Source organism: Primulina tabacum, chromosome 15 (assembly GCF_025594145.1).
Source record: "Primulina tabacum isolate GXHZ01 chromosome 15, ASM2559414v2, whole genome shotgun sequence".
In the NCBI taxonomy this organism is placed as follows: Eukaryota; Viridiplantae; Streptophyta; class Magnoliopsida; order Lamiales; family Gesneriaceae; genus Primulina; species Primulina tabacum.
Genome location: NC_134564.1, coordinates 3,429,722 through 3,441,957, shown reverse-complemented (window position 1 = coordinate 3,441,957; position 12,236 = coordinate 3,429,722). Strand labels below are relative to the sequence as shown.

Below are 12,236 nucleotides of genomic sequence, written 5' to 3'. Positions count from 1 at the left end.
CAGTCTCCACAAGCTCGAGTTGATAATATTTCAAATTCATTTGGTCCAGTGCTTCTTGGAATATGACATTGACGGAACTGGCCGAGTCTTATATCATAATTTGCAATTTTAGCTCTGATGACCAAGGCGTCATTATGAGGTAGGATGATTCCTTGTAAATCCTGGGGCCCGAATCTGATGGTTGGCTCTTCCTCTCAACCCGGGACATTCGCATTCAATACTTCTCACCGGATCCAAGCTTTCCAAGCCCGATTAGAATCTCCATCGTTTGATCCACCGGAGATCATTTTAATTACCACAGAGTTGGGGATTTTTCCCTGGTCTTCCTTTCCCGGGCGAGCCTTTTCTGATATATGGTGGGTCTAGAGTGATTCCCCTGCAAGAAATCAGAATTCAGGGCTCTGCGGATGGTAATGGCCTCGGATTCTTGGGGACTCACGAGAGTCTTTTTGCTCTCTTCTCCGTCGGGTTTGCTTCAATAGAATATGCCCGTAGATGATTTCTCATTAATTGCTTACATTAACTGGTATCATGATAGCATTCATGATAGAACACAAAACTTCAAAGCTGGTTTCGGGCCTTGGGGAGGCGGTGAGAGCTGGTTACATTATCTTCGCAAAGATCTATAGTTTGGTCCTTTGATCTTTTCAATGGAGCATAACTAGAGAAACGCTCCAGAGGATTCTCCCTTCTCGTTCCTCTACTTTCCCGGGTTGACTGCTTCTCTCTCTCCTGACAACCTTTCTCTTTTGTTTCCGAGCTTCCTCCATATTGATGTATTTCTCTGCCCGAGACAGTATTCTTCAAAATCTCTCGGTAGCTTTTTTACCAAGGACCGGAAAAAGTCCCCCTCCTGAAGCCCTTGGGTGAATGCTATGGTCTTAGTTTCTGGGGCACAAGAAGGTACCTCCAATGCTGCTTTATTAAAATTGCATATGTAAGCTCTCAATGATTCCTCCCTGCCCTGCTTGTTCTCAAACAGGCTAAAAACAGTCTTCTTGTACCGTTTGCTGCTACTAAAGTGATGTAAAAAAAACACTCTTGAAATCCTCGAAAGTTTGTATACTCCGAGGATTCAGCTTCTCGAACCACCGTTGGGTTGAATCCACCAACGAAGTTAAGAAAGTTTTACACTTGATCTCATCGTCATAACAATGCAACATGACCATATTTTCAAAACTAGTTAAGTGCTCTTCAGGGTTCGAGTTCCCATCGTTTTCTCTAATGTTTGAGCTCATTGAGTATATGAGTAGATAAAGGATACCCTCTTGGTTGAACTTGGAAAGTCCGATGGGACCTGGCCTGTCCTTCCAGTTTCTTCACCTTTTGTCTCAAGTCTTCTAATTCTTCAGCCACGGTAATAGCCTTGGAGCCTTCCTGGGAACTTTCCTCTTTTTCCTCCTTCGCTCCATCTCAATAAGGAGATTCTTCTCAGGGCCCTTCCTCACGGGGTGCCCGGCTACTGCTACGAGGTATCTTTTCTACAATGACCTTCTGAACATCTGTTGCTATTCATTGAGTTAATTGTTCCTGATTGACCACAAAAGTTTATTGGGGTGGATAGATATGTCAATGAGGTGTGTATGGAACAGGTATGGCTAAACTCAAGACTCGTCCCATGAATAAAACTTTGACCCATTACCCACCCCACTCTGATTAAATATTCTTCGGACCCGCCCCACCTCGAATACGAATGGGTTCGGATAAACCTGTGAGACCCGTGAAACCTGAATTTTTTAAAAATAAAAACAATAATATTTCTTCTCACATGACTGGATTATGAACAGACAAGCATCTAAATAAAACACAATAGAAAATTAATTCATGTATTCAACCACATTTAATAATAACAAACAAAGTATTTTCACGACATAAAAAATTACATGAAAAAAAAGAGTTACTAGCTCTCCAAAAAAAAATCTCGAGATCCCCAAAAATAAGTCATAGCATAACTTAAACAAATCAATATAAAATTAGCGAGTAGGCAATATTTCAGACACATTCTTCTGGATCATCTTTCTCTTCATCAAGAATGGTGGGACAAGTTGGTAAACTACTTGAAGAATTAATTACAAAATTAAAGAGAGAAAGTAAATTGAAAAAATAAAACTGTAAAAAAATGTAATTTAAAGAGAGAAAGTATAGTAACAAAATTAAAATAAAAGTAACAAAATAAAACTGTGATGATTTACCTTTCACCTCATCTCACCTCACAACCATCTTCGCGAGCACATTCATGCCTCCAAAGTCATTGGATTAATCATACTAAGATGAGGACCAACTATTCTTCCACTATTGTTAAAAGCATATTCAAATGCAACAATTGATATAAGAATAGCTAAAACCGTAATGGTTGAGGTGGCTACTAAAAAAATGAAAATTAATAAAACTAAAACCCTAGAGTATTTATATCCACATATATGGGGCGGGTATTAGAGGACCCATGACCCGCCCCATACCCGGACGGGTCTGAAAAATTGGACTCGAGACCCGCCCTATGACCCATTTAGTATGCTCAAACCCGCCCCATACTTGCGGGTCCATTACGGGTTTCGGTAAAACCCGGACCCATTGACATCCCTAGGGGTGGATTTCCTTGGGGAACCTCTGAGTCTGAGGATTCCTTTCTGGAAGTGTCTCTCCGAGCTATTTTCGAGTGTAAACCATATCTTCGTCTTAGATCTGAGTTCCCACAGACGGCGACAATGATGCGACTGGGTGGATTGAGTGTGAGAGATGTGGACAATTTCATCGTGTCGGGTTATATTTTTTCAGAAAAAGGCTCTCTCCTGGCTTTGGAAATATCTGCATGCTTAAAATAACAGAGATAGCTAGTGGGATGCCGGATGGTTTTTCGGCGTAGCCACTCCGACGCTCAAGTTAATATTTTATGAATATAGTGAATATTTCATTTGAGAGGGAATATTTCTGAACGAATCAATATCAGACAAACCTGATATTTATAGGAGAAAGTCATAAGAACTTTGTTTTCAGTGTCAAACTGCTACTCATGATGAATTTGTTATCTATGTCCTGTTTACTGACATTGTTAAGTCTGACAACCCATGTCTACTCTGATTAAGTCACATCATTCCTACGTGTGGCGAAAGATCTCTCAATGATGATAAATTCATGGTATCCCATACTTGCGACTTTGAACACATCACCTGTACCGGAATGCTCGGGTAAATACCGTGGGGGGCGAAATACTGTTCTGATTTGTATTACCCGAGCCCTATTACCCTGGATCTGGCTTCACAGGCCTTCACCTCCCGAGATCTAAGATAACAGGTAGCTCCACTCTCCTTACTATCATAAATTCATTCTGGAGATTAGTCGGATACAAAGTATTTCCCAAGGTATCATCAGTTAACATACCATGCAAGCACTTTTATTATAGTTGCGAATTAACTTTTTCAATTGTTTATTTTGTGTTGTTCTGTAGGGACCAACTCTTTGTCAAAACAATACGGGCTAATAGCGTGAAAAGTCTTAAAAATATAAATTGACATTATAATATATTTTCTTTTTTAAAAATCAAGCACATTTAACACGTGTTAAAAACAATTCAAACACATTTACCTGATTTTTAAGGTGTTTTATGCCTAATTTTTAAAAAATTTAATAAATTTTTTCGTTTTTTAAAATTTGAGTCCGATGCCAGTTTAACTTGCCGGGAACAATGAGTGAAACAAGTAAAAGAAAAACATTGTCCAATGTTACATCATGTATCATAATATTATAAATTTTTATCGGGACGTACGTGTAAGTTTCCAAAAACAATAAGTGAAACAAATAAAAAAAACATTGTCCAATGTTGCATCATGTACCATAATATCATAAATTTTTATCGAGATGTTCGTGATACTTGACAAAACAATAAGTGAAACAAGTAAAAAAAAAACAATTGTCTAATGTTCTGTCATGTACCATAATATCATAGAAAAATTTTCAGTGTGTTTCGTAACACTTGGTATGAGTTAACAAATCTTTATAAACAGAGAGCACAGGTTAAAGCTATTTCGTTCCTTATTACATATCCAACCAACAACAGAATCAATCTTCACTTTCTTCCCTGTCTCTAGGAACTGCACCAAACTTTTTGACCAACAAATCCACAATCAATGGAACCAAGTCATCACAAGGCACACCCTTCTTATAAACGTCTCCCAAATGCGAGTCACTCCCAATCCTCCCCCCAACAAAAACATCAGCCCCCTCGACCACTTTCCCCTCTCCGTTCCTCGTCATGCATCCCATGAACCCGATATCTGCCACCTGCACTTGGCCACACGTGTTAGGGCAACCAGTCCAATGCATCCTCACCGGTCTCGTGACAGAGACGAGTCTTTGAACCTCCTCGGTTACCTTTAGTGCACGTGCTTTCGTCTCGATTATGGCTTGTCCGCAAAATTGGTTCCCAGTGCAAGCCACCAAGCCTTTCATTAGAAGAGGTGGCTCTGGTAAGAACCGGTCCCTAAGAAGGGGCTCGTTGAGCAGTGCCCTGATTTTCGAGTTCTCTACATTTGGGATTATTATGTTCTGTTCAACCGTGAGGCGGATTTCTCCTGATCCATACAAGTCTGCTAGTCGTGCGAGTTCGTCCATGTCATCAGCTTGGACCCGGCCGACAGGTATGTGAATGCCGATGAAGCTATAGCCTTTTTGCTTTTGAGGGTGGACTCCAAAGTAGTCTCTTCTCTCCCAGTTGCTTTGGACAAGATCTTCCGATGATGCTCTCTCTAAATGCAACTGAGGCATCCTCTGCACAACTTCTTCTCTAAATCCTTCAATCCCCTGTCATCAGGAAAGTGCAAGTTCAATATTAAGAGACTCAATTATCCTAAAAACATGTACTCCGGAAATGACTAAAAATATACATCCCCGGCTGGAGGCCTGATTATGTTGTATCTTGGCTCATGACAAGCAGCTGAAAATTCAATAATTTTAACCAGCCAACTAGCGCAAGTTGCCTCCTTAACTAAAGCTCATTAACAAAATCGTTTCGTATTCAACGTAGGAGAAGCGGAGAAGGGAAATTACAAGAAGAGACAGAATTACTTACTAGTTCATCAATAAGCCACATCATTCTCGTTTTCTGCCTGTTTCCTCTCAAACCGAGATCTCTAAATGTTTCGAGTATAGCTTTGCAGATCGGGAGTATATCATCACCAGGAACCCAAGCATCAAGAGGGATCGCCTCTGCACATCTCTTTGGGCTGAAGAACCCCCCAACGAGAATATTAAATCCAAATCGACCATTTTTCGTGGCTGGCATGTATGCAAGGTCGTTAATGTGCGGATGCTCGTACAGATCGTGTGAGCCTATGACACACACATTCCACTTTCTCGGCCTGCAAAAGTTGCACCAACAGAAACTTTAGCCTAAAAAACCAAATCCCCTGTACATTTTCCATAAAATCTTTACAGATATATTGAATTATGCTTCAAAGTAGAACACACTAACAGGTTGGTAAAAGCTGGATTGCCCCGCGAATTAGCAGTAATGAATTGTGAGAGCAGATTGTTATAAGGCCTCGTATCGATGATTTCATGAGGATCAATACCAGCAAGGGGATTCCCGACTGGATTCCGCACATTGTCCATTCCGCTCTGCAGACTAGTCAATCCAACTGCTTCGAGCCCTTTAAAAATCTCCGGTACATCAGGCAAAACAACGCCACGAATCTGCCAGTTCTGCCTCGTGGTAACATCAGCACAACCATCCTTCCCATATTTCCTGATAACACTCGCCAAATATCGGGCTTGGGCACTTGTTGACACCCCATTTGGGAGCTTAAGTCTCATCATGAACCGGCCATCTGGCCATCGAGAACAGCAAATTTACAGTTCAATAATTAGGAAAATAGTTTCATTGATCAAGATATTTTCAGAAAATAGTAAATGTAGCAGATAACTATAGAGGCAAAAGAAACAAACTTTCGATCTCCTAAATATAAATTAATCAAACGGGATCAAGAAATAACCAAATATTGTCTCAACCATTCATAAGCTCTTATCAAGATCAACTTCATAGCCACATATATTATTGCCAAGAAATTCATGAAACTTCCTATAAAATGGTTTGCTCTTCATCTTATCCACAGATTTGAAAGATGTAGATTTCATCAAAGATTAAAAATTATTAGATGATTGCTGAGAGAAACAAAATTAATTTAAAATCTTAATTATCTAAGTTTTCCAAATAAATTTCTTAGTTGGTCCGGATGGAAACAGTACGGAATCAGAACTTACACTGATGCTTTCTCCTATGAAATAGACCGAGCCACTTGAGCCTGATATCAATATCATCCTTACTAATTTTCGATTTCTCGATTTCTTCAAGTGGGATTTTGGCAAGCTCTTCAATTCCATTCTCCATGAACAATTTCATCGGCTCCTTCTCAATCTTGGCTTTCTCCGGAGGAGATATCCCTTGCCTGAACTTATCCTTCAGCACAAAATACCCATCCATCTCTTCAACTCTAGCCTCCAACCTGTCGGAGCCGATATTCGCCGGCGATTTCGGTGGAACCACAGTCTGCGGGGGGACGGCATGAAGCCTACTGCTCTTGAACCTCGTAGTGCAATTTGGCAGTGAAGTTGCCAAGAATTTGACAGAAAGTGATTCCATATCGCGATGAATATCCAACAAAAGTGAGAATATGAATGCAGATTATAGAGGTGGCAGCTGCGGCGGTGGCGAGTGGTGGAGGGAGGAAGAGGGGAGGTGAGACCATTTTGTGGGATGGGGGGAAATGCACCTTAAGTAGCGGTGTGTGTTGGACTCTTGAACGTTGCTAAAGGCCATTTTTCTATTCATAGCTGACAGTTATTGTTATATGACCAAAATGACCTCTTGATCGTATTGTCTGAGACGATGTGCCACGTGTCAGTACCACAACCGTGGGGCTATTTTGGACCTTCCAAACCTATTATTTCAGGTAATAATTCATGTACGAGAAGATGATTATAGCTCATGTACGAGGTAAAATTTATGTTATAATTTTTTATATATATAAATATTATCATATAATATTATTAATTATATAATATAATAGATTTTAAAAGTTATGAGCATATAGTGGGCAATTTGTCGATTCAGTATTAATGTGAAATAAACCATGTAACAAAGTTGTCAATTCAAATGGTACGCCATTTGAAAGATATTGGCTTGTGGTGATTTACAAAATTAGTGCGTTTCTTTGGTGGTAAATTAGATAATATTTTTGATATAAAAAATAATATTTATTTATGAATCGAATTAAATATATGATCAATATCACAAAATTGATTCGTAAAACAATTACATAAATGTTTTTGTTCTACAAAATTTGTCCTGAAATTTATCTAAAAATAACCCCAGACGTAAGTTTTTCGTCAGACAAAAACTTGTGTGAGACGGTCTCACGGGTTGTATTTTCTGAAACGGATATCTTATTTGAGTCATCCATGAAAAAATATTACATTTTATGCTAAGAGTATTATTTTTTATTGTGAATATCAATAGGATTGATCTGTCTCACAGATAATATTTGTGAGACTATCATACAAAAAGCCTAATACTTTGGTGAAATTCGACATATGATTTGAGCATGACACGAAGAGACAAGAATAAAAATGTTCATTGGAGATTATTAATTTTAAATGACGCGTGGTGTACACTAAGCCATTGTTTGATGTACATGATAAGACATGATTGATTTTTAATCCTTCATTTATCATGTGTTTGGTATGCATGATTAAGATTATGATAGGTCCGTTCAGCCCGCACTGTAGGCATTATTATCCTCTCTTGTTTGTGGTTGTTTATCCTTACCTTTCATTTTATAATCACTCTTATTATATATCATTTACTTATCTTATCACACGAATCAAACGATGCCTAAATAGATCCATTTGGTTGGGGCGGGGTAGTCTCTCGATGGTACGGAAGTACGACAACGTTGTTTATTTTCTTTGAGAAAATATTTAATTTTCGAAATAAAAACAAAACAATATTCGTATTATTTTATAATGATGTCCCAAAAATATGTTAATCCACGATTTTGAGTATAATCAGCATATTGTATTTAATTTTTTATAATTTCAAATATATATTATTATAATATATCCTGACAAAATATATAATTATATTTTGAAATTTCAGAATATTCATATGATATCCAAAAAAGAAAAAAAACCAACATATTTTCATATGAAAAATTTATAAAATAAGAGTAGGTCTCTTGTTGTAATGCCCGAGAATTTGACTATGGTAATCTGAGATGATTTATTGATTATGAACTGAGGTGATTATAGCCGGGCCATTCCGAGACCGGATGGGGCAAAGCATATGATTTAGGTGATATTCGGACAGAATGTCTGGCGTCCGAGCGGTAGAAAATGACCGCCCGAGCGCCAGTGTTTAACCTGATGAGCATTTGGGCAGAAAGTATGGCGCCCGAGCAGTAATCTTTAACCGCCCGAGCGCCAATGTTCAACAATTAGACTTCTTGGACAGAACACGCCGCGTCCGAGCGGTATTATGTGACCGCCCGAGCGCCGCTTGATAAACATGAAGAGCGGCCCACTTGTCTTGACCTCGCAAATTGATATATAAAAGTGATTCCTTCATTTCCTCCGGCAAGAAATCGAGGAGAAGCTTCAGAGAATTCTTAAGAAAAATCCTTACGCCTTTATATTTTGATCCGTCCGTCTGAATTGTAATCCGACTTCAGTACTGTGTTCCTATCAACGCAGGCTACAACTGGACATTTGGGTATGGACAGAGTTGAATTTGGGACTTCGTCTTCGTCAGACCGAGAAGATAAAGGTATAAATTAATGTTGAGTTGGGATTGCACAACTCGAGTGAGGTTTGGCTCGAGTTTCCCTAAATCACATACTTTACCTTATTGTATTGATTGGATTGACGTACTTGTTCTCTTGATTTATAGACAGCAGGTATTAGACGAGTAATCTTGTGACAGAAGTGCCTGATAGTGGTGGGATCGCCACGGACACATTGTACGATGTCACAAGATCGTGTATTGGCGATAGTGCCAAAGTCTGTCACCGGATGTTTGGCTATCGATGTGGATAGAATTGTAGCTTCTTCTATTACTAGTGATCGGTACCGTATCGATGTGGATAGAATTATAACTTCTTCTATTACTGATGATCGATATTATATCGATGTGGATAGAATCAGGAGTTTCTTCTATTACTGGTGATCGATACTATATCGTTGTGGATAGAATAAGAGCTTCTTCTATTACTGGTGATCGATATCAAATCGACGTGGATAGAACTGGAGTCTTTTCTATTACTGTTGGTCGATATGGGAATACCCACATCTGGAAACCGGGATCTCTAGACTAGGATTGAGTCTAGTCTTAAATGTGGAGTCATGAGTCTAATTGACAGTTTATATTGAGTTATGTTGATTATGTTCCTGAATATGGTACATGATGAATTATGTTCCTGATGATGGTACATGTTTAGAATATGATTTATTCTTGATATGGATTTATATTCTAATTTGAATACATGTTAGACATATCTGTTATATGCTTTTATATTGTTTTTATGATTGCATGTATACATGATTTATACTGAGAATGTAATTCTCACCGGAGTTATCCGGCTGTTGTCTTGTTTGTATGTGTGCATGGCAACAGGTGGGATGGGATCAGGGTCAAGAAGAGAACGAGGCTGAATTAGATAGCGTGGAGATCCGGGCTTCGAAGCAACCTAGGATTCAGCACTGATATATAGTTGAACCTAGTTGAATTCTTGTAGATAATACAAGATTTATATGTTTATGTTTAGTATATAATTTGAATTGAATTACATTATGTTTCCGCTTTGTATTTTAAAAAAATTTAGACCCTGTTTATTATAATTGCTTGAATTATTCCTAAAGACGATTAAGGAATGAATTAGCGTCCGGGTCCCCACACTTGTGAAACGGTCTCACGAATTTTTATCTGTTAGACGGGTCAACCCTATCGATATTTACAATAAAAAGTAATACTTTTTTTATGGATGACCTAAATAAGATATATGTCTCACAAAATACGACACTTAAGACCGTCTCACAAATATTTTTGCCATAAAATAAAACATCTCCTCCTAAAGACACGGTAGAACTAGAACATCCTTCGTACTCCTAAATTCATTTTTTAGGAACATTTCTAAAAAATAGACTTGAGAAAATAAAATAAAACATATAATTGAACCAAAAAAAATGATAAATAATAAATCTTCTATGATTTTTTTTTAATTGACGTATTATTACACGCACAAACTTGTAAGCTAAAGTTTAAATTCTGAAAAGCAAACTGTTTAAATACTAAGCTGATTGATTAGTGACAAAACTAGCACCTTTAAATTAAAAGACTATTTTTTTCAAGTATATACGTACAAATTTTTTTTTTTGAAAATTAGGAAAAACAATTTGTTTTTATAATATTGAATAAATTTTTTAATGTTGATGTAACAATCGATGAAGAGTCAACGTGTGAAGCTTAGAGCCTATTTCCTAGGGTGGTATGTAATTAACAATATGAAATGTCAATAACTGGAAGATGAAAATCACACGAATGACCGGACAATTCCAGGATGTGTGATCTTGAAATGTTTTTTAACAGGCAAAAACTTGTATGAGACTGTCTCACGAGTCGTATTTTGTGGAACAGATATCTTATTTGGGTCATCCATGAAAAAATATTACTTTTTATCCTAAGAGTATTACTTTTTATTGTGAATATCGGTAGGGTTGATTTGTCTCACAGATAAAGATTCATGAGACCGTCTCACAAGAGACATACTCTTCTCAATATACGTGTTAGTGATGACATAAGCACGCCAAAAATATTTGTGTTGTCACATTGAAGAAAATCGTCAAATTTAGAACTCATCGATCGAAGAAGAAAGTGGTACAACAAATGTTTATTTTTTAAAAAATTGTATAGAATTTTTTTTTTTCAGTTGGGATATGATTATTATAATTATATGTCAAACCCAATCATTGTCTCGAGACCTTGGTGTCAATTGATGTATAAATCATTAACAAAAAAAATATAGATTTGTAATAAGAAATAATTCAAAGAAGAAATGTGCACGTTAACAATCGGAGAGGTTCGATGCCTTAAAACACAACCAAAGGGGTCCGACCCTCATTGACTTTAAAAATGAATGAAAATTAAAGAAGACGAAGGGGTGGCCTCACATAAAAGTGAAAGGGCAAGAGCAAACAACCCCCAAGCCGCCTCATTTTTGTTTAATTAAAATCAAATTCTAGCAACTCAACAACTTGATTACTCCAAAACATGCGGCGCCTGTGTTTATTTACATTTATCTCTGGTTCGAAATAATTTTATGGGTTTTTTTATTATTAATTTATAAATTAAAAAAAATTTCAAAAATAATCCAAAATAAAATAATTTTGCAAAATTAATTTAATCTGTGTTTCGTAAGCATGGATTAGAGTGAGGTGGAGAATTATCCATACTTTGTAAGCACGGATGCTCCACGTGGACAGGCATCCGTTCCACCTCACTCTATATTTTTATATTGTATTTTATTTTTTTGTATTTTTATGTTGTGATTCAAAATTCAATTAATAATAATAGATTAAATAGAAAATAAACAATTTAAATTTAGGAATAGAATGAAAATATTATAATTCAGCGTAAGTTTTATCGATATTATATGCTAAAGTTAAACCTCTTATTGGTGTATTGGTGAAAGACTATTATTTTTATTCTCCTTAATTTTCTACCTTCAATCCTCTCATATCTCTACTTTTTCAATCACCCAACCAAATAATACAAAATATTTAATAATTACCTTATATTATAAATATTTATATTTTTCATTCGAATTAAATTAATTATTAAAATTATAAATAATAAAAATAATAATAATAATAATAATACTTTCACGCCGTGTGAGTTGGATTGGGTCTTAGTGGAGTGAGGTGGAGCATCAGTGGCGTGTGACGTGGAGAATCCGTGCTTTGTAAGCACGGATGTTCGTACATGTGGAGATCCGTGCTTACAAAACACGGATAATGCTTCACTTCACTCTAATCTGTGCTTGCGAAACATAGATTAAAGTAATTTTGCAAAATTATTTTATTTTGAATTATTTTTGAAATATTTTTTATTTTTAAATTAATTATAAAAAACAAAATTATTTTATTTTTAATTATTTTTGAAATATTTATTTATTTTTAAATTAATTATAAAA

At 36.7% G+C, this 12,236-nt stretch overlaps 1 protein-coding gene across 1 annotated transcript; it reads right to left on the bottom strand.

Moving 5' to 3' along the window:
• Positions 1-3,907: 3,907 nt before the first annotated feature.
• On the bottom strand, positions 3,908-6,757 carry LOC142526646 (ferredoxin--nitrite reductase, chloroplastic-like). The gene is made up of 4 exons (XM_075631166.1): positions 6,256-6,757; positions 5,468-5,822; positions 5,066-5,354; positions 3,908-4,797 (listed from the first exon to the last, which is right to left on the bottom strand). Exons 1-4 carry the CDS (start codon positions 6,632-6,634, stop codon positions 4,057-4,059), a joined length of 1,764 nt encoding a protein of 587 aa, XP_075487281.1. The 5' UTR covers positions 6,635-6,757; the 3' UTR covers positions 3,908-4,056.
• Between the last annotated feature and the right edge of the window lie 5,479 nt (positions 6,758-12,236).